The sequence below is a fragment of the Falco punctatus genome, assembly GCF_963210335.1.
Source record: "Falco punctatus genome assembly, chromosome: 19".
Classification (NCBI taxonomy): Eukaryota; Metazoa; Chordata; class Aves; order Falconiformes; family Falconidae; genus Falco; species Falco punctatus.
Window position 1 is genome coordinate 2,272,034 of NC_137599.1, and position 25,949 is coordinate 2,297,982.

Here is a 25,949-nt window from a genome sequence, read left to right on the forward strand (position 1 = left end):
CTGCGGGGAAACCTGTCGCCATGTGCGGGCCCCCCCCGCCGCGCCCCCAGCGATATGGGGGGGGGGGAGCATCCGCGGGGTAGGGGTCCCACCACCCTGCCCCACCGCTGGCAACCCGGGGTCGGTGATCCTGCACCGGGTTGCGGGGCGGGGGGGGGGTTTACTTGGCTGAGCCCACCAGCCCCGGGGCGCGTTCGTCCCCGAGTTCTTCCCCTTGCAGCAGGTGGGGTGGGGGTCTCAGGGGTGGGGGGGTCTCAGGGTGGGGGGCCCGGGGTGGGGGTCTCAGGACGGGGGGCCCGGGGTGGGGGTCCCGGATTTGGGGTCTCAGGATGAGGGTCCTGGGTTGAGATTCCCAGAGTGAGGGTCCCAGGATGGGGCTCCCAGGTTGCGGGTCCCGGGGTGGGGGTCTCAGGATGGGGGTCCCGGGGTGGGGGTCTCAGGATGGGGGTCCTGGGTTGAGGTTCCCAGAGTGAGGGTCTCAGGATGGGGCTCCCAGGTTGGGGGTCTCAGAATGGGGGTACCGGGGTGAGGGTCTCAGGATGGGGGTCCCGGAGTGGGGGTCTCAGGATGAGGGTCTCAGGATGAGGGTCTCGGATTGGGGGTCTCAGGTTGGGGGTCCTGGGTTGAAGTTCCCAGAGTGAGGGTCTCAGAATGGAGCTCCCAGGTTGGGGGTCTCAGGATGGGGGTCCTGGGGTCTGGATCTCAGGATGGGGGTCTCAGAATGGGGGTCCTGGGGTTGAGGTTCCCAGAGTGAGGGTCTCAGGATGGGGGTCCCAGGTTGGGGGTCGCAGGATGGGGGTCCTGGGGTGGGGGTCTCAGGATGGGGGTCCCGGGGTGGGGGTCTCAGGATGGGGGTCTCGGATTGGGAGTCTCAGGATGAGGGTCCTGGGGTTGAGGTTCCCAGAGTGAGGGTCTCAGGATGGGGCTCCCAGGTTGGGGGTCTCAGGATGGGGGTCCCGGGGTGGGGGTCTCAGCCCTGGGCGAGGGGGCCGGGGGCAGGAGGCGGGTGCAAACACCCCCAGAGCTGCATCACATGCCAAGGGACTGGGGGCGATGCTGCCCCCCCCCCAGACCCTGTGCCCCAGCCTGTGGCCAAAGGGGGGGCGGGGGGAGCAATGTGGGACCCTGCGGCCCTTCGGCTGCTCTGAACTGGGGAAGCTGGGGGGGGGGGAGGGGGGGCGGGGCGGGGGGGCAACATCCTGGGGGGCCCTGCCAGAGAGTGGGGTCTGTTCAGCAAGAGGAAGCGCTGTCTCTGGCAGGGGCACCCGATGCTGAGGGGAGCAGGAGAAGAGCTGTGGGGACCGGGGAGGAAATTAAAGGGGTGGAAAAAAAGAGGGAAACCCCTCCCCCCCCCCCCCTAAAAAAAATAACTGAAGGAGGCACCCCGAGGGAAACCCCCAAAAGAAAGCAATAAAGGGGGCACCCGGATTTGAACCGGGGACCTCTTGATCTGCAGTCAAATGCTCTACCACTGAGCTATACCCCCGGTGCGGGAGCCATGCTGCCTGGCTGTCATACCCGCAGCGTCACACGCCGGGCTCTTGCACACGCGTGTGTTTCCACGCTCACCCGCCGCAGTGCACACGCACTCTCATACGCGCACACACCCCCCCCCCATCTCGCACAGCACACATGGCGCCCCCCCCCCCCCCCGGGAGGGTGTGGGGCAGAGCAGGATCTGGCCCCCGCACTCACCCCCAGCCTCAGCAATTGGAGGGAGGGGGGGCGGGGGGAGCTGTGGCACCATCAGCCCTGACACCCCCAGCCTCAGCAATTGGGGGGGGCGGGGGGAGCTGTGGCACCATCAGCCCTGACACCCCCAGCCTCAGCAATTGGGGAGGGGGGGCGGGGGGAGCTGTGGCACCATCAGCCCTGACACCCCCAGCCTCAGCAATTGGGGAGGGGGGGCGGGGGGAGCTGTGGCACCATCAGCCCTGACACCCCCAGCCTCAGCAATTGGGGAGGGGGGGCGGGGGGAGCTGTGGCACCATCAGCCCTGACACCCCCAGCCTCAGCAATTGGGGAGGGGGGGCGGGGGGAGCTGTGGCACCATCAGCCCTGACACCCCCAGCCTCAGCAATTGGGGAGGGGGGGCGGGGGGAGCTGTGGCACCATCAGCCCTGACACCCCCAGCCTCAGCAATTGGGGAGGGGGGGCGGGGGGAGCTGTGGCACCATCAGCCCTGACACCCCCAGCCTCAGGAATTGGGGAGGGGGGGTGGGGGGAGCTGTGGCACCATCAGCCCTGATGCCCCCAGCCTCAGCAATTGGGGGGGGGGGGGGCGGGGGGAGCTGTGGCACCATCAGCCCTGACACCCCATCTGCAGAGAGGGGGATGGAGCTGGACCCCGAGTTTCCTGCAACGCAGGCCCAGGCTGCGCATCCCACCGCAGGGCTCCGGGGGTGCACGCCCCCTCCCACCCCCCCCCCGAGCTGCCGGAGGACCCCCAAGGGTTTGGGGGGAGCAGAGGTGCTGTGCGGGGCCTCTGTGGGGCTGGGGGGGATTAGCCGGAGACGGCAGAGTTGGGGCGAGCGCCCAGCGGGGGACGGATGGGGGGAGCAGCCGTGGCTGCGCCCCAGGAGCAAGGTCAATATTTGCTGCCTGAGCCGCTGCGCAAACACGCGGGGCCGCATCCGGCATCCTCAGCACCCGCCTGCGGCACGGGGACAAGGGGGCTGGGGGGACCCCGGGTCACAAGTGGCAGGCCAAGAGGAAACGGGCCTCAAATTGCACCACGGGAGGGTTATATTGGATATTAGGAAAAATTTCCGCGTGGGAAGGATGCTCAAGCCCTGGCACCGGCTGCCCAGGGAGCTGGTGGAGCCACCAGCCCTGGAGGGGTTTAAAAGCCGCTTGGATGCGGAGCGGAGCGCCGCGGTTTGGTGATGGACTTGATGATCTCCAAGGTCTTTTCCAACCAAAACGATTCTATGACCACGGTACAAGCAGCCACGTTGGTTTTCCAGCGACCAGCCTGGAGCATCCCCTCGCTGAGCTGCCCCGCTTCCCCACGCCCCCCCCCCTGCAGCCCCCCGGCCTGCCTTCCTACAGATGGGGAAACTGAGGCACAAAGGCAGGGGAATCGCCCAGGGCAGCAGCACCATGGGGAAACCAAACCCCAGGGGTGGGTGATGTCCCTCCCCGCAGCAGGATGCGTCTCTGGAGCCTGAAGGAGGGGAGACCCTGGTGCCCCCCAGTCCCAGCGAGCCCCCAGGTCCTACCCCGGCTACCCCTGGGGACAAAACCCACCCGGAGCGTTGTCACAGCCCCCGTACCACAGTCTGGCAACTGGGATCCAGCCCTGGGGTGGCTCTTCCCGCTGCAAAGTGTATTGGAGAGGTTGGGGGGGAGCATGAGGTGGCCCTGGCTAAGACCCCCCGCCTGTTTGGGGACACGGCAGTGGCATTGTCTGGGGGATCCGCTCAGGGGGGGGCCACCGGCGGGTTTGCCCAGCCACCGGTGCCAGATAAGGGCCGGGACCGCAAACACCTCGTTTGCAAAGTTGTTAGGGAAGGTGCAAAGCCCGTCACCCCCGGAGCCGTGTGTACGCAGGGGGTGGCGGGGGTGTGTGTGTGACAAAACACAGGTGGGATGCCATCTGTGTGCCCACCGCCGTCCTTCCTGGGGGTACCAGCGTTTGCCCCCCGCTCCCCCCTTCCGCCTCCCCCTTGGCCCTGCTGCCCTCTGTGTCCCACCAGCACGGGGGGGGGGGGGGGGGGGGAGGAACAAAGCTGGGAACTGAAGCCACAGTTGCATGGAGCCGTTCGGTGGCTGGAAGGGTGCTGGCACCCACCGCCATCCTGAGGGGGGACACCTGAGGGGCTGGTGGGGACACAGGACATCCTGGGTGCTGGCACCCACCGCCATCCTGGGGGGGGGACACCTGAGGGGCTGGTGGGGACAAAGGACACCCTGGGTGCTGGCACCCACCGCCATCCTGAGGGGGGACACCTGAGGGGCTGGGGGGGACACAGGACACCCCGGGTGCTGGCACCCACGGCCATCCTGGGGGAGGGGACCCGAGGGGCTGGTGGGGACACAGAACACCCCAGGTGCTGGTACCCACCACCATCCCAAGCCATGGGGGGACCCAGGACATCCTGGATGCTGGCACCCACTGCCATCCCAAGCCATGGGGGGACCAAAGGGGGTGGCAGGGACCCAGGACACCCCAGGTGCTGGTACCCACCACCATCCCAAGCCATGGGGGGACCAAAGGGGGTGGTGGGGACTCAGGGCACCCCAGGCTGCCCAGGGGCTGCGCTGGAGCCGCCCAGGCGCTGGAGCCAGACTGCTTGGAGGGGGCCGTTTACTTTGGGGCTGTAGCACCCAGCCAGGGGAAGGCTGGCAATTATGTTAATCCCTTAAACCCTGATTGCCTCCTCCTTCCCCATTAGGTGGGCAAACAGTTTTAGCAGCAGGGGCCAAGATAAGCAGGGGGCTACATATACCCAGCGCCCCTGGCCCAAGCACCCCAGCATCACCTGCCGGCAGCACGATGATGTCTCCAGCCATCCTCTGCCTCCTCGCCTCGCTCCTGCCCGCCGCCTCGGGCCACCTCTGGGCCTGGATGTACTCCTTGCCCCAGCACCTGCCCGAGGAAGCCGCGCTGGGCAGAAGCGCTGGCCCTGGGGACAACCTGGAGGAGGTGAGTGGTGGGTGCTCCCCCCCCCCCCCACACTCCGGGGGTATCCCTGGGGGAGAGGAGGAGGGGGTGCAGTTGCAGCAGGGGTGGGAGGGGAGGTTACAGCCAGGGCGGGAGCTGGGGTTGCAGGGCGGGGGGGGGAGGAGCTGGAGTTGCAAGCAGGAGCAGCGGTGGGTATAGGAGCGGGAGCTGGGGTGGGAGCAGGGGTGGGAGCAGGAATTGGGGTTGCAGCAGAAGCAGGAGCAGCAGTGGGTACAGGAGCGAGCAGGAGCTGGGGTTGGAGCTGGTGTGGGAGCAGCGGTGGGTACAGGAGCAGGACCGGGAGCAGGATCAGGAGCTGGTGTGGGAGCAGGGAGGGAGAAGTGGTGGGTACAGGAGCAGGAGCTGGTGTGGGAGCAGGAACAGGAGCTGGGGTTGGAGCAGGGAGGGAGCAGTGGTGGGTACAGGAGCAGGAGCTGGTGTGGGAGCAGGAACAGGAGCTGGGGTTGGAGCAGGGAGGGAGCAGTGGTGGGTACAGGAGCAGGAACTGGTGTGGGAGCAGGACCAGGAGCTGGTGTGGGAGCAGGGAGGGAGCAGTGGTGGGTACAGGAGCAGGAACTGGTGTGGGAGCAGGAGCAGGAGCTGGGTTGGAGCTGGTGTGGGCGCAGCGGTGGGTACGGGAGCAGGAGCTGGGGTTGGAGCTGGTGTGGGCGCAGCGGTGGGTACGGGAGCGGGAGCTGGGGTTGGAGCTGGTGCGGGCGCAGGGGCAGGAGTCGGTGTCGCGGCTGGTGCGGGAGCCGCGTTTGCAGTCGGTCTGTGGCCGGGGCGGGAGCGGGGCGGCCCCGGCGGGAGGGAGCGCGGCCGCGGCGGGCGGCGCCGGGCGCTCCAGTGGCGCAATCGGTCAGCGCGCGGTACTTATAGGGCAGTACGCGGAGCCATGCCGAGGTTGTGAGTTCGAGCCTCACCTGGAGCAGGACTTTTACGGGCTCCCGCAGCCGCGCCGCGTGCTCCCCCCCCCCGCCGCCCCCGCGTTCTCTTTTCCCGAGAAAAAAAAAAACCCAAAAAAACAAACAAACAAACAAAAAAAAACCAAAACCCGGGAGCAGCTGGTGGGAGGTGGGGTGCTGTGTGCGCGGGGAGGGGTCACCCCATTCCCCCGAGCGCTGCGGAACTCCCGGCTGCCCCCCAAACGTGCCCACGGCAACGGCCTTTGCTTCGTGCTGCTGTTTTCTGCCTGTCCTGGAGTTGGGGGTGGGGTCAGGGATGGGATGGGATGGGGATGGGGTCAGGGATGGGGATGGGGTCAGAGGTGGGATTGGTGATGGGGCTGGGATGGGCGATGGGATCAGGGATGGGGATGGGATCAGGGATGGGGATGGGGTCAGGGATGGGGATGGGGTCAGGGATGCCATTAGGGATGGGGATGGGGTCGGGGATGCCGTTGGGGATGGGGTTGGGGCTGGGGCTGGGATGGGCGATGGGGTCAGGGATGGGGATGGGGTCAGGGATGCCATTAGGGATGGGGATGGGATTGGGGATGCAATTAGGGATGGGGTCAGGGATGGGGTGGGGGCTGGGATGGGAATTGGGGTCAGGGATGGGATTAGGGATGAGAATGGGGTGGGGGATGGTGCCCTGACACGCCGTGTTCCCCCGCACAGGTGACAGCATGCAGCCCGGCCACCCCCTGCACCCACGGGTACTTCTGCGATGAGCACTTTGGGCTGTGCCTGCCCGCGCGCCCGGTGGGGCAGTACTGCCGCCGCGACACCCACTGCGCCCACGGCCTGCTCTGCATGTTCGGGAAGTGCCAGCAGCCCGTGCCCGACGGGCAGGAGGGTGAGCGGGAATCCGGGACGGCATCGGGACTGTGGGGAGACACCGGGAACAACCCTGGGAGCTGGGGGACGGACGCGGTGCCGGCGGGGCTGGGTGCTGAGCCGACAGGCACCGGGGGCATTCCCAGCCCTTGCAGCTCCATCCTTGTCCTTCCCCCCCCCCCCCCCCCCCAGCCTGGGGACAAGGGGTTCCCCCCCCATCCCCTGACCTTTCGTTGTGCCCCGCCAGGAGCTCGGTGCCAGCGGGACGAGGACTGCGGCGCGGGCGGGTGCTGCGCACGGCGGCACGGCGAGGCGGTGTGCCAGCGGCGGCTGGCGCTGGCCCAGAGCTGCCACGTGCCCCCCGGGGGTCTGGCCTTCAGCATCAACCAGGTCTGCCCCTGCCAAGCCGGGCTGGTCTGCCGGCCCACCGGGCCCGGGCGAGAGTGAGTACGGGGGTGCCGGGGTCCCCCGAGGCGGGCAGGGGGAGGGGGTCCCACCCTGGCGCAGGGGAAGGATGGACTGGGGCAGGGACCAAGGTGCCACCAATGTCCCCGTGTCCCCTCCGCAGGAAGGCGTTCGAGTACCGGCCGGAGAAGAGCGAGTGGAGGTGCCGGCAGCCCTGAGCCACCGCAGACGGATTTATTCCCTAAAAACAGGGTGGCAGGAGCTGGCCCAGCGCCGAAAAACCGGCCGAGTGCCCACAGAGCCCGGCCGCTGCCGGCGACCATCACCCTGGCATCGGGGCGGCAGGACCCCCCCCCCCCCCCAACCCCTGCTGCGGGGGTTCCCCCCTTCCCAGGAGCCGGGCAGGTCCCTGCTCCCTGTCCCGTCCCGCGCCCCCTCCCCAGGCACCCACTGAAGGGCCACCCCAGGGAGAGACGTAGGGAGTCACTGCAGAGCTGAGTTGTGCCCGGTCTCAGCTCCGGCTCCGGACCCCCTTGTGCCCCCCCCCCCAGCCCCCCCCCCCCCCCAGGCACAGCCATGGGGCAGGTCTCACCGAAATGTTTATTACAAAGAACCAAGCGAGCGGGGCGAGTCCCCCCACACACCAACGAGAATAAATAAATAAAATACACTTTGTCGGGTTTTTAAATAAAATTTGTGGAGTGACATAAATAAGGGGCGTCCCCTCTGCCCGGGGGAGGGCCTGGGGGGGGGGGCCCACTGCCCGGACCCTGGACCCTGGTCACCACAGGGGCAAACGCCGGGGCAGGCGGGTCTCAAAGCACTTGGCAGGCAGTGACACCGAGTCCCCCCCCTCCAAAAAAAAAGGGGAAACTGAGGCACACGATGGGCGGAGGTGGCTTGGCAGCAGCAGAGCTGGGCGCCCCCCCGACCTGGGCTGGCAAGGCTGGTGGTCTGGGTAAGGCAGTGACCCCCGGGACCCCCAGCATTGCCCCGGGGAGGGGGGGTGGGTGTGTGTGGGGGTGGGGTGGGGGGTGGGGGGACACAAGGGGCTGCCCCAGAAGTAGGGCAAGCCCAGCCCCACGGTGAGGGCTGGATGTGGGGTGTCCCCACCCTGGTGTGGTGACCCACCCCCCCCCGACCCCCCCCCCACTGCAGAGGTGGGGGGGCCGAGGGATGCCCCAGGGTGGGCGCAGAAGGCGGTGCTCCAGGGGTGCTGGGGGGGGGGGGGCGGACAGACAGGCTCACGGACACACGGACGGACACAGCCGGACCAGACGGGGCAAGAGCAGACAGGCACGGTGGGGGCGGGGGTGGCACGGCAGGGAGGGGGGGGGGGATGGAGGGGCAGGGGCCTGGCACTGCCTGGTGCACCCCAGTGCCCCCAGGGCCAGGGGAGGCGGCACGGGCCCCCCCCCAGGGCAGAGGGACCCTCTAGGTGCTGCTGCGGCAGGCCAGGGCTGGGCAGCTGTTAGCACGTGTTAGACCCCCCCAAACTGGCTCAGATTTCCCCCCCCCAAATTCAGGCAGAGCCCTTCCAAGGCAAACACATGCAAAATGCACCCCCCCCCCCCCCCCGCCCCGGGCAGGTAGTACCCCGAGGGGGGGGCACGGCTTGGGGCAGCGGTGACCCTTCCACCACCGGAGCACCCAAAGCCTTGCACACACCGCACACGCATGCAGCCGCCCCCCCCCCAGCTACCGGGGGGGCAGGGGGGGCTGTGGGTCGCAGCCCTGCAGGGGTGCAGTGCCAGGCTGCAGGCACTGGCTGGAAGGGTGGGGGGCAGCTGGCAGGGACACCCCCCCCCCCCCCCAATGCCATGACCAGCTCAGGGGTCCCCCTGCAGCTGGGGGGGGGGGGGGGGGGGCAAACAGCACCATGGAGAAGCGGGGGCACCCGGGGGGGCGGGCAGCCAGCAGGCAAGGGCTGGGTGGGGAACGTGGCCCCCCCACACTGTGCCGGGGGGGCAGGGACACGCCGGCCGCGGGCAGAGCCCCCGGGGTCCCCTTTGGTCACTTGCTTTCCCTGCCATGCAGGGAGGACCCCAGGCACCGTAAGATGCTGGGGGGCTGCGGCAGAGGGGGGAGACCCCCCCCCTCACCAAAGAGCAGGGCAGGGGGAGCCCCCAGGGCAAAACAGGGTGTCCCCACTTCACAGCTGGCCAAGCTCGGGGGGGGGGGCACAAAGGCAACCAGTGGGGCTGTCCCCCACCCCTAAGTTGGAACTTGGGGGGGGGTGTCCCTCCCCTGCCTGCCCCCCCTCACCCTAGCGAATGTAAACATCGTGTCCCCAGCCCTCCACGTCGCTCTGCTCGAGGGTCTCCGGCGCGTCGGGGCAGTAGCGGTGGTCCTGGCCCTTGGCTCGGCCCCGCAGCCCCCCGCCCTCACGCCCGGGCTCAGCCCCATCCCACGCACCGGGGTGCTGGTGGCCGGGGGGGCCACGGGGTCCAGCCCCGGGGGGCCCCGGCGGCTCCTCCTCACCGGGGTCTGTCTCGATGTCCATGCAGCAGGAATCCCCGGGCTCCGTGCCGGCCGAATCCCGGCTGCCTGGGGTCTCCGAGTCGAAGGTGTCCTGGCGGGACAGGCTGCGGGGGGCCGGGCGGGCGGGCGGCGGGAGGGGGCGGCTCTGCCCGTGGCCCCCCACCTCGCCCGGGCCCTGCCGGAGGCGGCCGTGCTCCCCCTCGCGCGGCGGCTCCCCGGGCACTACGTAGGGACCCTGGTTAGGAGAAGCAACCACACCGTGCAAGGAGGGCCAGACGGAGGGCCGGGGGGGTTAGTGGGGGGGTGGGTTAGCTGGGGGGCTGCTGGGGGGGACACACATGCGCTCCTGCCCAGCCTGGCCTGCCCGTACTGCGCCGCTCGCTCAGGGCACGACGGCAGCAGGTCTCAGCCCACCACCAAACAGCACCGGCGGGGGAGGGGGGGGGCTGCCGAGGCAGGGACAGGGCTGGGAGGGGGTAACGGGGGACAGGGAGGGGGTAACGGGGGGCGAGAAGGGGGGGAGAGCGGCGCAGGAAGGGCTGTGGGGTGGGGGCTGCACGCCAGCAGCGTCCCGCTCGCTGGAAGAATTAGCGACAGACCACACAGGACACGCGTCCCTCCTCTGCCTCCTGCCCTGGGGGGCGGGCGGTGGGGACCCCCACAGGGGGACAGGGCTCTGCACCCCCTCCCCAGCCAGCCCTCGCCCACAGCAGGACACCCCGTAAGCCCCCACCTCCGCTGTGGCTCCCCCAGAGCTGCGTGGGAGTGGGGGTCCCGGCACCCCGGCAGCCCCCAGGGAGGCACAGAGGGGACCCCCACTCCCAGGGGGCAGATCCTGGGGGGGGGGGGCGATCCCCAGAGGAGTTCCAGGCCTGGGAGGGGGCACAGGTCCCCAGAGAGACCCCAGCCCTCGGATGACACCAGTCCCTGGCAGGGAGCAGGTCCCAGGGGCCGATCTTGGGGGCGGCCGCAATCCTGGGAGGGGAGCAGGTCCCCGGGGGGGGGGGGGGGGGGGGGCGATTCCAGGGACAGTCCCATCCAGGGGGGCTGCAGCTCCCCAGGATGGCCCCGCTCCCAGGGGTGGCCCCAAAACTGGGGGACCCTGATCCCAGGGGTGTCCCCAAAACCTGGGGGGCCCCGAACCCAGGGGTAGCCCAAAACCTGGGGGCTGCAGTTCCCCTGGGGGACCCGCTCCCAGGGGTGGCCCCAAACCTTGGGGGGGGGAGCGGGGAGCAGGTCCCCAGGGGAGGCAATCCCGGGGAGGGTCCCACGCCTGGCGGGGGGGCTACAGGACCCCTGGGGGGACCCCGCTCCCGGGGGAGGTCCCTGAGGGTGGGGGGTGGGTGTGCGCGTCCCCACTGCTGCCTCACAGCGCGTGCTCCTCGAGGGGTGTGGGGGGGCTGGGGGTGGTCTCGGTGCCCCCGCGCCCCCAGAGGCCCAGGTTCCTGCGCAGGGAGGTGAGCACCTGTACCTGGAGGTTGGAGACGGGCGCGGGGCTGGCGGCCAGGGCGACGGTGGCCATGGTGCGGTTCAGCAGCGGGTTGGGGGGGTTGCTGCTGGGGGGGTGCGTTGCCTTCCAGTAGGCCTCCAGGTACTCGGCCAGGTGCTCACAGGCCTCCTCCAGCTGGTTCTCATCCAGCACGATGTCGAACATCTCCTGGGGGTGGGAGGAGGTCATGGGGCAGGGCGGGGCCTCTGGACCCATGGTGGAACCTATAGACCATGGTGGGACCTATAGACCATGATGGGAAGCTATAGACCATGGTGAGACTTGTAGACCATGGTGGGAAACCACAGACCATGGTGGGACCTGTAGACCATGGTGGGACCTATAGACCATGGTGGGAACCTATAGACCATGGTGAGACTTGTAGACCATGGTGGGACCTATAGACCATGGTGGGAACCTATAGACCATGGTGGGAACCTATAGACCATGGTGGGACCTATAGACCATGGTGGGAACCTATAGACCATGGTGGGAACCTATAGACCATGGTGGGAACCTATAGACCATGGTGGGAAACCATAGACCATGGTGGGACCTGTAGAACATGATGGGACCAATGGGTCAGGGTGGAGCCTGTGGACCAGGGCAGAGCAGTGGCAGAGGCTGGGCAGGTGCTGGGGTGGGCTCAGGGCATGGCAGGGCGGGGTCAGGGCGTGGCAGGGCGGGGTCAGGGCGGGGCATACTCACAGGCGGGCACTGCGCCAGCTTGTCGGAGGCCACCATCTGCACGTTGAGGTGCTTGGCCTGAGACTTGCCCCGGGACTTCACCAGCCGCTGCAGCACCTGGGGCAGGACAGGGCAGCCCAGGGTGGCTACTGGGACCCAGCCCCCGCCCCCCCCCCCCCGCTGCCCAGCCCCCCGCCCACCCTGGGGCCCGCACCCACCTTGGGGGAGGTGATTTTGATGTAGACAATGATGGGGGCCAGGGATGTCTTGGCCAGCTGGGCCGGGTGGTTGATGGTGTCAGCATCCAAGGCCACCAGCTGCAGCGTCCGGGCCAGCTCGAAGATGCGCTCGGTCTCGCTCTGGACCTCGGCTGCCAGGGCAGGGGGAGAGCGAGGGTCAGGGGGACAGTGCAGGGGGGATGGGCAAGCACGTGGGGGACAACTGCCGGGAGATGTGACACGGGGATGGAGACAGGTCCAGGAGGTGTCTCGTACTGGGACCTGGCCGTGCCACCCCAGCCCCAGGGGTGGGGGGCTTCATTGCAGGAGGGAGGTGGCAGTGGGGTCCCAGCACCAGCACCGGCTGGGTGAGGAAGGGGCAAAGCCCCCTGGACCACAAACACTTGGGGGGGGTGGGGGGGCAGATGGGGCTGTGTGACCAGGGGGGTCCTCAACCCTCAGACTGTGGCCAGACCCCACTGCATCCCAGAGCCTGGTCACGGCCAGGCAGGGAGGACGGGGATCCAAGGGGACACATCCCCCACTGCCCCCCCCCCCCCCCCCCCGGGCAGGGGGCTGCCAGGGGTCCCGCTGGGTCCAAGCTACATACCCAAGACATCTGTATCAGGAGCAGGGGAGGGAGGAAGCGGCGCGGAGGGGAGGAAACCCAAAGGAAAGGAGAAAAAGGAAAGAAAAACGCAACAGAGAAGAGAAAAGAGGAGGAGGGGGGAGAGGCTGAGTTAAACCAGCTGGGGGGAGCACACGGCTCTGGGGGTCCCCCCCGTGTTGTTAGTCACCCCCACCCCCCACCCCCATCAACCGTGCCCTGGCACTGGCAGGACGAGCACCCCGGGACGGACGGGCTGGGCGCTGGGAGGCTGCCAGGCTGATGATACAGATGGAGGCTTGGGGGGAGGGGGAGGGAGGGGGGGGTCCCGCTGCCCGGGCGGGGGGCTCAGCATGGGGCGCTGCCTTACCCAGGCTGGAGCGCGTGCTGGAGCGCTCGATGATGGTGTGCTTGCTGGGGTTGTTCAGGACGGAGCGTTTGGCCAGGGAGATGTCGGCCGTCACCCGCGTGATGGAGATCCTGCAAGATGGAGAGGGCACGAGGCGGTGGGGGGAGCAACGGTGGGTGCAAGCCCCCCTCCCCATGTACACCCCCACCCCCTGGGGGGCAGGATGGGACCCTCCTTCCACACATGCACAGGGCTGCCTGGAGCTGGAGCCACAGGACTCCTGCTCCCCACGGGAGAGCCCCCCAACAGTGCGAACCACGGGGCAGGGCTGAGCCCACAGGGTTAGGGGTCCCTCTGTGGGGTCAGGGGTCCTCCATGGGGTTTAGGGTCCCTCTATGGGGTTAGGGGTCCTCCATGGGGTTTAGGGTCCCTCTATGGGGTTAGGGGTCCCTCTATGGGGTCAGGGGTCCTCCATGGGGTTTAGGGTCCCTCTATGGGGTTAGGGGTCCTCCATGGGGTTTAGGGTCCCTCTATGGGGTTAGGGGTCCCTCTATGGGGTCAGGGGTCCCTCTATGGGGTTTAGGGTCCCTCTATGGGGTTAGGGGTCCCTCTGTGGGGTCAGGGGTCCTCCATGGGGTTTAGGGTCCCTCTATGGGGTTAGGGGTCCCTCTATGGGGTCAGGGGTCCTCCATGGGGTTTAGGGTCCCTCTATGGGGTTAGGGGTCCTCCATGGGGTTTAGGGTCCCTCTATGGGGTTAGGGGTCCCTCTATGGGGTCAGGGGTCCCTCTATGGGGTTTAGGGTCCCTCTATGGGGTTAGGGGTCCCTCTGTGGGGTCAGGGGTCCTCCATGGGGTTTAGGGTCCCTCTATGGGGTTAGGGGTCCTCCATGGGGTTTAGGGTCCCTCTATGGGGTTAGGGGTCCCTCTATGGGGTTAGGGGTCCTCCATGGGGTTAAGGGTCCCTCTATGGGGTTAGGAATCTCCCTGTTGGGTTAGGGGTCCCCCTGTGGGGTCAGGGGTCCTCCATGGGGTTAAGGGTCCCTCTATGGGGTTAGGAATCTCCCTGTTGGGTTAGGGGTCCGCCACAGGATTAGGGGTCCCCCTATGGGGCTAGGAGTCCCCCATGGGGTTTAGGGTCCCTCTGTGGGGTCAGGGGTCCTCCATGGGGTTTAGGGTCCCTTTATGGGGTTAGGAATCTCCCTGTTGGGTTAGGGGTCCCCCACAGGATCAGGGGTCCCCCTATGGGGCTAGGAGCCCCCCATGGGGTTTAGGGTCCCTCTATGGGGTTAGGGGTCTCCCTGTTGGGTTAGGGGTCCCCCATGGGGTTTAGGGTCCCTCTATGGGGTTAGAGGTCCTCCACGGTGTTAATGGTCCCTCTATGAGATTAAGGGTGTCCCCCCTCATGGGGTTAAGGGTCCCTCTATGGGGCCAGGGATCCCCCCCCGGGGTTAGGGCCCCCCCCATGGGGTTAGGGCCCCCCGGCCACGCAGCCGCCTGTCTCACCTGCCATCAAAGCGATGCTTTAAGAAGTCGAAGAGGGCTTTCTGCATCATGTCCGTGACCTGGGGAGGGGGAGAAAGCGTGGGGCTGAGGTCGTCCCCCCCCAGACCTGCCCCTCCCCCCGCCATGTCCCCCCAACTCCTCACCTCGTAGCCCTTCAGCGATGGCCCCACCAGGATGATGGGCCGCATGGAGGGGACCACATCGTACGGGGGCACGTGCTCGGCCTGGGGGGCGAAGCCTGGCGTTAGGGGGGCTGGGGGCGGGGGGCGGTGCGGGATGCTCAGCTTCCCCCATGGGGCAGCTCTGGGGATGGAAGGGGGGGGGGGGGGCTGCAAGCAAGGGGCACCCCACCCCCTCCCCACGGGCCCTCCCGGGGGGGGGTCCTGCCGCTACTCACCGATTTCTGCTTCTGCTTCACTACGTCCCGAGAGGCCGCGTGGGGCCGGGGTGGGGGGGGGGCAAGAGAAGACAAACAAGGCATGCGTGTTATCGGCGGGCGGGGGGCGCGGGGGCACCGAGCTGGGCTGGGGGGGCCGGGGGTGCGCGTGGCCCCCGGGGGGGCTGCTCCAGGGCTGTGTGTGGCCCCCCCCGGGGGCTGCTCCATGAGGATGCTTCACATGAAGCATCGCCCTGCTCTTGGTTAGATTTGGGGTGCAAGCGGCAGATCGGGGGGGGCTGGAGAGGGGGGTGGGGGAGTTTCCCCCCCCCCCCCAAGTCCTGCTCGTCCCCACAAGCCTTTGCAGCTGCATCCCCCCACCCCCTCCCCCCCCCCCAGCTTTGGCTGTGGTTGCACCCAAACCCCCTCAGCTTCTGCCCGGTTTAGGGGGAAGGACCAGTCCATTCCCATTCGCGGGGGAGGCAGACACCGGCCGTGCTGGCACACACCATGCGCACACTGGGGGACCCCAGGCAACTGGGTGCGGGGCACGGGCTGACCCATCGCGTGGGCCACGGGGGGAGGCAGCCACGGACTGATCCATCCCATGGACCATGGGGGGAGGCAGCCATGGACTGATCCATCCCATGGAACATGGGGGGACACAGCCACGGACTGATCCATTCCATGGAACATGGGGGGAGGCAGCCACGGACTGATCCATCCCATGGAACATGGGGGGACGCAGCCACGGACTGATCCATCCCATGGAACACGGGGGGGAGGCAGCCACGGACTGATCCATCCCATGGAAAAGGGGGGGGACACAGCCACGGACTGATCCATCCCATGGAACATGGGGGGATGCAGCCACGGACTGATCCATCCCATGGAACATTGGGGGGGACACAGCCACGGACTGATCCATCCCATGGAACACGGGGGGGGGGGGGAGGCAGCCATGGACTGATCCATCCCATGGAACAGGGGGGGGAAACAGCCACGGACTGATCCATTCCACGGAACATGGGGGGAGGCAGCCACGGACTGATCCATCCCATGGAACATGGGGGGGCACAGCCACAGACTGATCCATTCCATGTACCATGGAGGGAGGCAGCCACGGACTGATCCATTCCATGGAACGGGGGGAGACACAGCCACGGACTGATCCATTCCACGGAACATGGGGGGAGGCAGCCACGGACTGATCCATCCCATGGAACATGGGGGGGCACAGCCACGGACTGATCCATTCCATGGACCATGGAGGGAGGCAGCCACAGACTGATCCATTCCATGGAACAGGGGGGGACACAGCCACGGACTGATCCATTCCACGGAACATGGGGGGAGGCAGCCACGGACTGATCCATCCCATGGAACATGGGGGGACACAGCCACGGACTGATCCATCCCATGGCCCATGAGGGGTACACAGCCACAGCCTGCCCCGCCCCCCCCCCCCCCCCCTCCCCGGTGCACAGGGGACACCGTGGCCGTCCCGTCCCCCGCAGACGCTCATGCCCATGCTGCGGCACAGGGACACGCTGTGGGGGCGCAGGCAGGGTGCTCGGGCTGCACGTGGCCCCCGGCCCCCCGTGGGTGCCCCCACCAGCCCTCCCAGGCAGTGTTAGGGCAGGCAGGGTGCAGCAGGCGAGCGCGGGGGGCGGCGGGTGCCATTACCTTCCTAAAGAAGGGGATGCGCTTGGTGTGGGCGGGGGGGGTGGTGACACTGCTCACACTACTCTTAGGGGAGTGGTGGGTCTCCATTGCCGCCTCCTCCTCTAACTCATCAGGGTCAAAGGCAAAGCTAGGCATGTCCAGGGCACCTGGGGACGGAGGGGCAGCCGGAGCCAGGGAGGAGGGGGGAGAAAAGAAGAGTGATAATGGCGATGGAAGAAGGGAAAAATGGAAACGGTGGGGCTGGGAGGAGCGGGAGGGGTGGGGAGGGAGAAGGAGGGGGTCCCCAAGGGGAGGGGGCCTGCACCCGGAGGGGCCAGAGCTGCGGATGAGGGGGGGTTACCCAGCACAGAGGGGAGGGAGACCCCAAGCCAGACCGGCCCCGCTCAGGCCAGGGGCTGCGGGGACCCCGGACACTCTTACCGCTGGCCGGGGGGGTGGGCCGGCGGGTCCCCGTCACATCACCCAGGCTGGAGCTGGAGTTATCCGCCGATTTGCTGGATGGGAGAAGCACAGAGAGGTGGGCAGGGGTAGGGGGGGATTAGTGGGCTGGGGGGGGGTGGGGGGGGTCGGGGGTGAGCCCCACCTCGAGCTCAGGCGGTTCTGCCTCATCTTCTGCTCCTGCAGCAGCCGCATGTTCTCCAGCTTGACGGGGCTGGGGATGAAGCCCACCTCGCAGCCCTCCTTCACCAGCCGCCCGATCCACCAGTCGTTGTTGTATTTCTGCAAAGGATGGGAGAGGGCAGGGAATGCCTGAAACCCCCAAACCCCCACCCCCGGGGCTGCCACCCCCCAGCCCCTTCCCCACCTCCTTGATGTGCAGGAAATCTTTGGGCTCGAAGCAGATGGCCATGCCCTGCACCGGCATGTCGTCGCTGGCCGATGGGTTGTAGCCGACGTTCGTCCGCACGGCAAACGCCACCGGCTTCGTCTGCCAACAGGAGAGTGCTCAGCATCTTCCCCCACCCCCCCCTCAAACCAGAGAGACCCCCCCTCCAGCAAGAGCCAGCAGGTGCCGGTGCTGGTGGGCTGGCTTGGCTCCCACAGGCACCATGGCACAGCCGCTCACGCTGGGGACACTGTGGCCACGGTGCCCCAGGAGCTAACGAAGGGTTCATTAAGCTAATTGCCCTCAGCCCACAGCAGAGGTGTGATGGGTGCTCAGGCAAGGTGAGAACCCGGGTGTCCAGGTTCCCAGTTCCACCCAGTAGACCCCACTGCCTTCCCGATGCCACCCAGTGGTCCTGGGGCCACCACTTCAGAGGCACGATGGGTGCTCAGGCAAGGTACAAACTCAGGTGTCCGGGCTCCCAGTTCCACCCAGTAGACCCTGCTGCCTTCCCAATGCCACCCAGTGGTCCTGGGGCCACCGCTTCAGAGGCACAATGGGTGCTCAGGCAAGGTGAGAACCTGGGTGTCCAGGTTCCCAGTTCCACCCAGTAGACCCCACTGCCTTCCCGATGCCACTCAGTGGTCCTGGGGCCACCACTTCAGAGGCACGATGGGTGCTCAGGCAAGGTGAGAACCCGGGTGTCCAGGTTCCCAGTTCCACCCAGTAGACCCCACTGCCTTCCCGATGCCACTCAGTGGTCCTGGGGCCACCACTTCAGAGGCACGATGGGTGCTCAGGCAAGGTGAGAACCCAGGTGTCCGGGCTCCCAGTTCCACCCAGTAGACCCCACTGCCTTCCCGATGCCACCCAGTGGTCCTGGAGCCACCACTTCAGAACGTGGGAAGCCACGGGGATGGAGAGCAGGGACAGCGGTGGGGGGTGGGTGTCCCTGTGGTCAGCCCCTTCCCGCAGCGGGTCCCATCCTGCCAGGGCAGGGGGTGCGGAGGGGCCAGGCGGGTGGCAGGTGTACCTGCCTGCACCCAGGGAGGCGAGGACAGGCGGGGGGGCTCCAGCCCAGCCCCCTCCCACCTTGGCTTTCTCCAGCTGCGCCATGGCCTGGCGCTCAGCCTCCTTGCGCAGAGCCTCCCGGTCCTCCTCCAGCGACACGTCCGAGTCCGAGGGGCGGCTGGTGTAGGACTCCGCCGAGCCCTGGGACAGGGGGGAGAGGGGTCAGCCTGTGCCAGCGCCCCCCCATCCCCCCTAAAAGTGGGCAACCCAGCCCCGAGACCAACCCCGCAGCCCTCTCCCCCTACCGGGACCCTCTCATTAGGGGTTTTGTGCCCATCATTGTGGCCTCTGGGCAAGCTGGGAGCTGCCTCCTCCCCAGGCAGGGCCAAATCCTGCCCGGTGGCATCCCGGCGGGGTTACGGCAGGCCGAGGGCTGGCGCAGCTGTTCCCACCGCTCCGGCAGGGAACGTGATACCGAGCCGGTGCCCGCTGCCGTCCCGCTGCCGCCGGCCTCCCCGGGCCTCTCGGCAGAGCTGGGAAAGCAACAGGACCCCCCCCCCCCAGCCTGCCCGCTGCCCCCCGCTGCCCCCCACCCCAGGGATGGCCGGCGGAGGTGGCATTGTCCCTGTCCCCCCCAAAGGGGTCCCATGGGCAAGGGGAAAGGGCGCTGCGGGGGGACTCGGGGTCACCTCGGGACAAGGCTGGAGCTGGGGTGGGATCGGGGACCCTCTGCTCACCCCCCAGCCCCTGGGGCCGGAGCTGGGGTGGGGGGCAGCGGTGGGACCCACGGGATCCCCCAGCCCCAGGGCAGCGGGTGCCGCCGGGGGGAGCGAAGGCCCCGGCTGCCCAGAGCTCGGCTCCCCCCAGCCCCCCTACAACCCCCTAAGCCCCACCAGACCCCCCAGGGTTGGAGGAGCCCCCATCCCCAATTTGCCCCATCTTTTCCAAACACTGGGGAGGTGGGGGCCGCTCTCCTTCGCACAGACCCCTACCCCCAGCCATGGGACAGCAGCCCCCCCCAGGGACCCCCTCCCCAAAAACCACGGCGCAGAGACCAGCTGCCCCATCTCCTGCCACTGCTGGGGGTCTGGCCCCTCCTGAGCCACCCAGCCCCCACGGTGAGACTGGAGGGGCCTTTTGGGGGGGGGGGGGCGGAGAAGGGGTCACCCAGGGTCCAGTCACCCCACAGACCCCACGGGTCCCACGGGGACCACCCACTCCAAACCCCACGGAGCCAAGGGGGACCCCGCACCCAGGCAAGCCGGGACGGGAGGGTGCCAGGGGGGCACTTCCCGGGTGCCGGGGGGGCTGTGGGGCTGGGGGGGGCGGGGGGGATGCTCACCGGGGCGACGGGGTGGTCTTTGCTGGCTATCTCCATGGTGGCAGGGCTGGGGGCTCGTCGGGCGGGCGCTGGGCTGGGGCACCCGTGGGTCAGGTTTCAGCCCTGGGACGGTCGCAGCCACCCCGGGTATATTTAGCCCGGTGCCGAGCAGGGGGTGGGGGCCGGGGGGGGGGCACAGGGGCCGCTGCCAAGCCGGCAGCCCTGCTGGTGGGGAGGGCTGGGGAGGGCGGCTCTGATGCCAGCTGGGTGATGCCAGGGCTCCGTCCCATGCCTGGCCCCCCCCAGGAGGGGCAGGGAAGCCTTTGGGGGCTACAGAATCCCAAATACTCCCAATATGGGGAGGGGGACACACACACACTCCCCTCAGCACCCACCCCAGGGCAGGGGCGGGGGGCACAGCCAGGCCTGGCTCAGCCTTTGCAATGCCACCACTCTCCCCAGGCCAGGCTCGGTTGCAAACCCAGACCCCCACCTTGGTCCCCGGGGGGGGGGGGACAAAAGCCCCCCAGAGACAGGCAGGTCCCCTGGGACCCCCCAGGACAGCTGCCCCCCCCACCCCCCCCACCCCCCGTCAGTCACCTGCCGGACGAAGCTGTTGGAGGTGGTGTCGGACGAGGTGCTGCCGTCTGAGCGCTTGAAGCGGCTCTTGCGCTTGCTGTACTTGCCCTAGGGAGAGGGGGGAGGGAGGGGGGGGGCAAGAGGGGAGCACTGGAGCCCCAGGACTCGGGGGGCAACTCTGCCCCCCCAGCCCCAGCGGCCAGGGATGCTCCAGCACCCTCCGCCCCTGCCCTGCAAGCAAACCCAGCTCCTGGGGGGCGAGAGAAGGGAAACTGAGGCAGGGAAGGGGATAGGGTTGCCCCCCTGCTGGGGGGGGCCACGTAGCCCCCTCCCCAGGAACCCAGCATCGCCTTATCGGGGGGGGGCTGGATCCTTGATCCCCATGGAGCCGGTGGGGCTGATTGGATTTGGGGGGAAACCCGGCTGCAGCCCCCAGACTCCCTGTCCCCCCCCCCTAGCCCCAGCCAAACCAGAGCCCAACCAGCAGCACCCCAGCGAGGTGGCCGCTGGGGATGGCGGGGGGGGGGGGGGGGCGGGGGGCACCCCACACCCACCCACGACCCCACAGTGTCACCCCAGTGCCAGAGCACACATGCCCCCCCCCCCACGAGCACCGTCCCCTTGCCCGTGCACGCTCCGTGTAAAGGGGTGCACCCCCACGTGTGCACCCCCCCGCCAGCCAGCACCCCCCCGACCCCCCCCCCGCACCCCAGCGGGACCCCCCCGCTTCCTCCAGTGCCTTCTGCTGGGATGGACTGGGGGAGACAGGGATGCCCCAGTGCCCCCCCTGCACACAGCACCTCCTGGGGGGGTGGGGGGGGGTGGGGGGGCAATGGGTCTGGGGCACCTGGGGGGGGGAGACAGGCTGGGACATGCTGGGGCAAGCGGGGCTGTCACCTCCCTGGTGTCTCGGAGGGACAGCTGGGCCCAGCTGCCACCCAGCCGGGGGGTGGGTGGTCCCCTTGCCCGGCAGCACCGCATATTTTTAGGTCCTTCGCCCCCAGCTCCCCCTCCCCAGGCCCCCCCCCCCATCCCCCATCCACTGCTCCCAGCAGGGGATGGACACGGCTGGGGCTTCACAGGTCCCCACGGGGGGATGGTGGCCCCGCTGCCGGTGCGGGGTTCACCGTAGCCACACAGAGACCCCCCCCCTCAAGGTGGGGGAGACACCCAGCTCTGCTACCACCCGGGGGGCTGAATGCGGCCAGGGCCTGTGCCTCCACCCCTGGTCCCCCCCCCAAACTGTCACCCCAAGGGGTCGATGCTCCCCAAGCTGCCACAGGGGGAGGGGGTGTCTGTCCCCGTGGGGGTGTGCACGGGGGAGGGGGGACAGCACCCAGCCACACCATGGGGGTGAGGGGCTCCACTGGTCCGCGGTGCCCCCCACCCCACTGGAACCAGCCGGGGACGCATCCCTTCTCCCCCCCACCCCCAGGCTGAAGGGGACAAGCTGGGGTGGGGGGGCAGCACCCCAGCCGAGTTTTCCCAATTCCTGAAAGTTTCCCGGTGCCATGCAACACCCCCCGCACCCACCCACCCACCCTGGGGTGCTGTGGGTGGGCAAAGCCCGGGGCGGGGGGGGAGCAGTGACACAGCAAGCAACACAGACACCCCCCCCCCTCTACATTCCCCAAACCTGGTGGCTGCACACCCCCTTCCATGGGATGCTTGGCGTTGGGGGGGGTGGGGGTGCCTGCGTTTGGGGTCCCTCCCGGGGTACCTTGGTTATGGGTGGGGGGCACCCCGTTTTGCATGCTGGGGGGTGGAAATCACCCCGTACGGGTGTAGGGGTTGGGACGCGGAGGGGCTCACCCCCCTCCCCCACCACCACCACCATGCAGCCTGGGGCTGCGCGCGATGCTACCCACGCAGAGTCCCCCCTCCTCGTCCCCAAATTCCCGGGGGTGTCACCTGGAGGGTGGCGTTGTCGAAGACGTCCATCTGGATGTCCTGCGTGGAGCTGTAAGGGGTACGGGCCATGCCGCCTTCCCGCACCATGGAGCTCGCCCCGGGGGTCGGCGGGTTTCGGGATGGGGGACACACACACACACACACACGCGCTGAGGGACAAGACGAAGATGATGATGATGACGATGACGATGGAGCCCAGGCCTGGCCTCCGCCGTACCGGCCCCCGCGGTGACGGCGGCCCCGGCGTGCAGCGAGAGAGAGAAGAGGAGGAGGAGGAGGAGAAGGAGGAAGGAGGAGTGGGGACGGCGGCAAGGGGGGGGGGGGACAAGGGGTGGCGGGTGGCCGCCTCCGCCTCGGCCGCTCCCACTGCGCTCCCGGGAGGGATGGGGGATGCGCCCCCCTCCTCCCCTTTCCAGGCAGGGTACCCCCAAAGCAGTTCCTTCCCCCGGTGGGAAAAAAAGGGGGGTGTGTGGGGTGTGTATAATAAGGATCCCCCCTCCCAAAACAGGGGGGGCACGGTGCTGCCCACCCTGGCTTGTCCTCCCAGCTTTTAGCCTGGAGTAGACTTGCTTGCTGGCGGGGGGGGGGGGCACCCCAAAAAAAGATGGGGGGACACAGGGACCCCCCCCAGGCTGTTTTCTGGCTCGGGGATGGGGGTGTGCAGCCGTGTCCCATTCAGCGCCTGGAGCGGGATGTGCCACGGTCTGGGGAGCCCAGGGCTCCCCCAGGACAAGGCTGCCCCTAAACCTCCAACTTCTGCCCCCCTTCCCCTCCCCAGCCGGGACCCCCACGGCCTCAGGGTGACTCATGTCCCCCCCTGAGCCCCTCTGCTCCCCAGGGGCACCCATGCCTGGACACAGAGCCCTCTGCACACCCCACATGAAGCATCCAGGGAAAGGGCACCCCGGGTACCCCACGGCACTGGGGGTGATGGAGCCCACGTGTGGTGGGGAAGGGGCTTCACTTGGCACCCACTGGCCACCAGCACGGCCACAGCCACCCCGCAGGGACCCCAGCAGCATCCCTGCCTCCTCCAAACAGTGGTCCGAGGGGCAGACCACGCGTGCGGGTGGGCGAGGGCTGCAGGCAGCGTGTGGCAAGCAGGAGGCAGCCTGCCCTTGCCCCCTCCCCAGGGAGCCCACCGGCGCCGGGGCCAATCGCCTCCTCCCCCGGCAGGAGCGGGCTGAGACCTCCCGCACTCATCTCACGTCAACTGCACCGCAGGGGCCGCCGCCACCGGCTGTTGGAAAGTTAAAAATTCCTTGGCCCCCCACCCCCCGCCCCACGCCAGCGGGTCTTTTCCTGCTCCAGCCCCAGCTCCCGCAGCTGCAGGACAATGTGCCCGGGGAAGCGGGACAGCTGACGCCACATTTTCCATTATTAGCCCCCATCCATCACCAGCGCCGTAAGGTGCCTACGACGGCACCGGCACATGCTTGGCGGCAGCGGGGCAGGTGGGGAAGGGCGGTTTGGAGGGGGATGAGCTGCCCAAGGTCACACAGGCTGGCACCACCGACCCCAGGACACAAGCCCAGAGTCCCCACCGTGCCCAGCTCTGTGCCTTGCGCCTTGCCACGCTCCGGGTGCCGGCATTGGATTGACCCCCAACACCGAAGCTTGCCCACCTCCTGCTTTGCCCGCCTTGCCCAGGCCTGGGCCACGTGGCCGATTCCCCGGAGGGTCCGCGGTGGGAGCAGAGGGTGGTGGGCAGGGCGTTTTGGGGAAGCAGAGCCGGGTGCCAGGGCAGAGGCAGCGGGGGCCCTGCCAGCAGGGAGCCTACCCGGAGGCGGAGGGCGAGTGCACCATTCCCAGGCAGCTGCGTGGGAGCGTTAACACAATTACGGCATCTCTCCCTTCCCACTGCCAGAGCCACGTTGCTCTCTGAGCCCCCCCCCTGCTGCTGCCTGCGCTGCCAGGGGCACGGCATGCCGGCACGGCCCCTTGCAGGGGCTCACCGGGGCACCCACCGTCCCTCTGCCCGCTGCTCCGAGCACAAGCAAGCTTGGCAGGCACATAGCTACGGATGTGCCCATCCAGTGCGGGACGCAACAGAGCGGGAAGGGGAGGGATGGTAGATCTCCCTGGATCCATCTCGGGGGGCTTGTGCACAAGCAGCAGTATCCATCCCTACCTGGGCTGAAACCTCGCCTCAAATTTGGGGCCAGAGCAGTCTCTTCATCCCTGCACCCCTGGAAAACACAGAGCACAAAGTGAAATTTCCACGGAGGTACACGCATCCCCCTGTCTCACACACATGCTCCCGTCTCCAACCCACGCAACTACCCAAAAACTTTACAGGACATCGATTTCCAGCAGCAAAACCTCGGAGCCACTCCTGGGCTGGTAATTAAAGCCCAACCACTCTCCTACCTCAAGAGCCTCCAGATTTTGCTGTTTGTTTTATGAAAATGATGAGTCAGTTTTTAAACAGCAAAAGCCTGTGTTTATCTGTGTTTTTCTCTCAAAATGAACCAAAAATCTGTTGCCATCGGCTCCCTCTTCTCACGCCATATGTTGACTGTGCTATGGCCGCCAGATTCGAAAGGAGCCCGTTAGCATCTTGTCTCGGGTGTTTAACGAGGCGCCTTTGAGGGCTTTCACTCTCCAGCCACTTGCAACCTTCAGTGGTGGAAAGGAAGGAAAAGAGTTGCTGCAAAACGATGATTTTGGGCGCTATTTAACATCAGGGTAGTTACAAAGCAAGATTTTTGCTGGACAGGCTTGCTTTGAAGTAGGAATGGGCTCACGGAGGAAACCCTGTGCTTTCAGGCCAGTTACAATCTATACGTTATCATTTTGCAAGCATTCCCTCCTTCCAGGAACTCTCCAACAATCTGTTCCTGAAGAGGCTCCAGCACTTTTCTGAGTCGTTTCTGTGACACGACGGATGCTAGTTGCCACCAGGCCTGTTTCAAGCCTCACCGTGGTGTTTTCGGGGGAGGTATTTCTGTCCGGGAGGGCCACGAAACATCACTCAGCCTGTCCGTGCCTCAGTTTTCCAACTGCAAAACGGCACCACCGATATACCCAGACCTCGCTGGTGTCTTTGATGGCAAAATACTGGGAAGGGAAAATGTTCTCTGCTAACACCAGCCCTCGCTGCAGCCCTGCTGCCACCTCTGTCAAGAGGTTATTCCACAGGAAAATAGGGATCCCCCCTTTTCTCGGCAGCACCAGAACCCAACCACTGCAAAAGAGGTGGAACTTGATCCACAGCTGAAACAAAGCGGGATCGGAGATCCCAGCCGGCCACTCTCCAGCACCAGCCTTCGGACATTCCCACCACCCTCTGGGGTGACTTCTTGGGAAACAGGGACCCACTGCAGATCAGCGCTGGAGGAAGGCAGATCCCATTACTTGCTATGAAAGCAACGTGACAAAGCTGGCGTTAAACTCTTCCTAACCCACCGCTTCCCAGGCAGGCCGGGGGCGTGAGGAGGGACAACCTGCACCCAGGTTTCCTCAGGTCCAACAACGAGCCAGAAGCTGGGATGGGGACACACTCCTGCAGCCCCTGGTGCTGGAGGGGGCCTGGGGACACACTCCCACGGCCCCCAGTGCCAGCGGGGCGCTGGGCCTTGGCTAGGGACATGCTCCTGCAGTCCCCAGTGCCAGGGGGGCCCTGAGGCCGGACTGTGGACACGCTCCTGCAGCCCTCGGTGCTGGGGGAAGGGCCTGGGAACACGCTCCCGCAGCCCCCGGTGCTGGAGGGGCCTGGTGCCGGCCTGAGGCCTGTACCGCCCGCTCCACGCAGGCCCACCGGAGGGGAGGGGGCATCTCCCCATAGCCTGCCAGCGCGCTCCCCGGGCAAGCCCGTAACCCCCAGCGCAGCACAGCTCAGGCCCAGTGCCCCCCAGTGCATCCCAATCCCCTCCCAGTTCACCCACGTGTGCCCACGGCCTCCTCCGCGCCACCGCGCAATCGCCGGGCCCGCCCGGCTCCGCCCACCGCGCAGGCGCGGGCTGTACCACCCGGCGGCGAGAGGGGGGTGCGAGGAGGGAAAGGCTCCTCTTCCCCCACGTCCCGCCTGGGCCCCGGCGCCCCGTCTGTCCTCCT

General features: G+C 67.7%; 1 protein-coding gene across 7 annotated transcripts; it reads right to left on the reverse strand.

Moving 5' to 3' along the window:
• Window positions 1-7,430: 7,430 nt before the first annotated feature.
• Window positions 7,431-25,850, reverse strand: CACNB1 (calcium voltage-gated channel auxiliary subunit beta 1). 7 transcript variants are annotated; one of them, XM_080369704.1, is made up of 16 exons: window positions 24,816-25,850; window positions 21,894-24,082; window positions 20,004-20,079; window positions 18,164-18,283; window positions 17,051-17,173; window positions 16,829-16,965; window positions 16,666-16,739; window positions 16,246-16,391; window positions 14,581-14,595; window positions 14,327-14,407; window positions 14,184-14,242; window positions 12,702-12,811; window positions 11,725-11,876; window positions 11,528-11,623; window positions 10,802-10,987; window positions 7,431-9,565 (listed from the first exon to the last, which is right to left on the reverse strand). In XM_080369704.1, the coding sequence occupies exons 2-16, from the start codon at window positions 22,913-22,915 to the stop codon at window positions 9,116-9,118; spliced, it is 2,847 nt and encodes a 948-aa protein (XP_080225830.1). In that variant the 5' UTR covers window positions 22,916-24,082; window positions 24,816-25,850; the 3' UTR covers window positions 7,431-9,115. The 7 variants fall into 7 exon arrangements, 6 of the variants coding, with proteins under 6 accessions (XP_080225830.1, XP_080225829.1, XP_080225831.1 ...); XM_080369703.1 differs by adding an exon at window positions 19,425-19,497 and having other exon boundaries at window positions 20,004-20,090; window positions 21,894-25,850; XM_080369705.1 differs by lacking the exon at window positions 24,816-25,850 and having other exon boundaries at window positions 20,004-20,090; window positions 21,894-22,015.
• Window positions 25,851-25,949: the final 99 nt, after the last annotated feature.

Coding starts and splice junctions, on each gene's coding strand:
- CACNB1 (XM_080369703.1), bottom strand. CDS start 22,915: ATGCTGCTGGGGTCCCTGCGGGGTGGCTGTGGCCGTGCTGGTGGCCAG. Junction 16,392..16,665: donor GCCCACCCCCCCGGCCAGCG/GTAAGAGTGTCC, acceptor CTCCGTCCCCAG/GTGCCCTGGACATGCCTAGC. Junction 12,812..14,183: donor AAGCATCGCTTTGATGGCAG/GTGAGACAGGCG, acceptor TCCATCTTGCAG/GATCTCCATCACGCGGGTGA.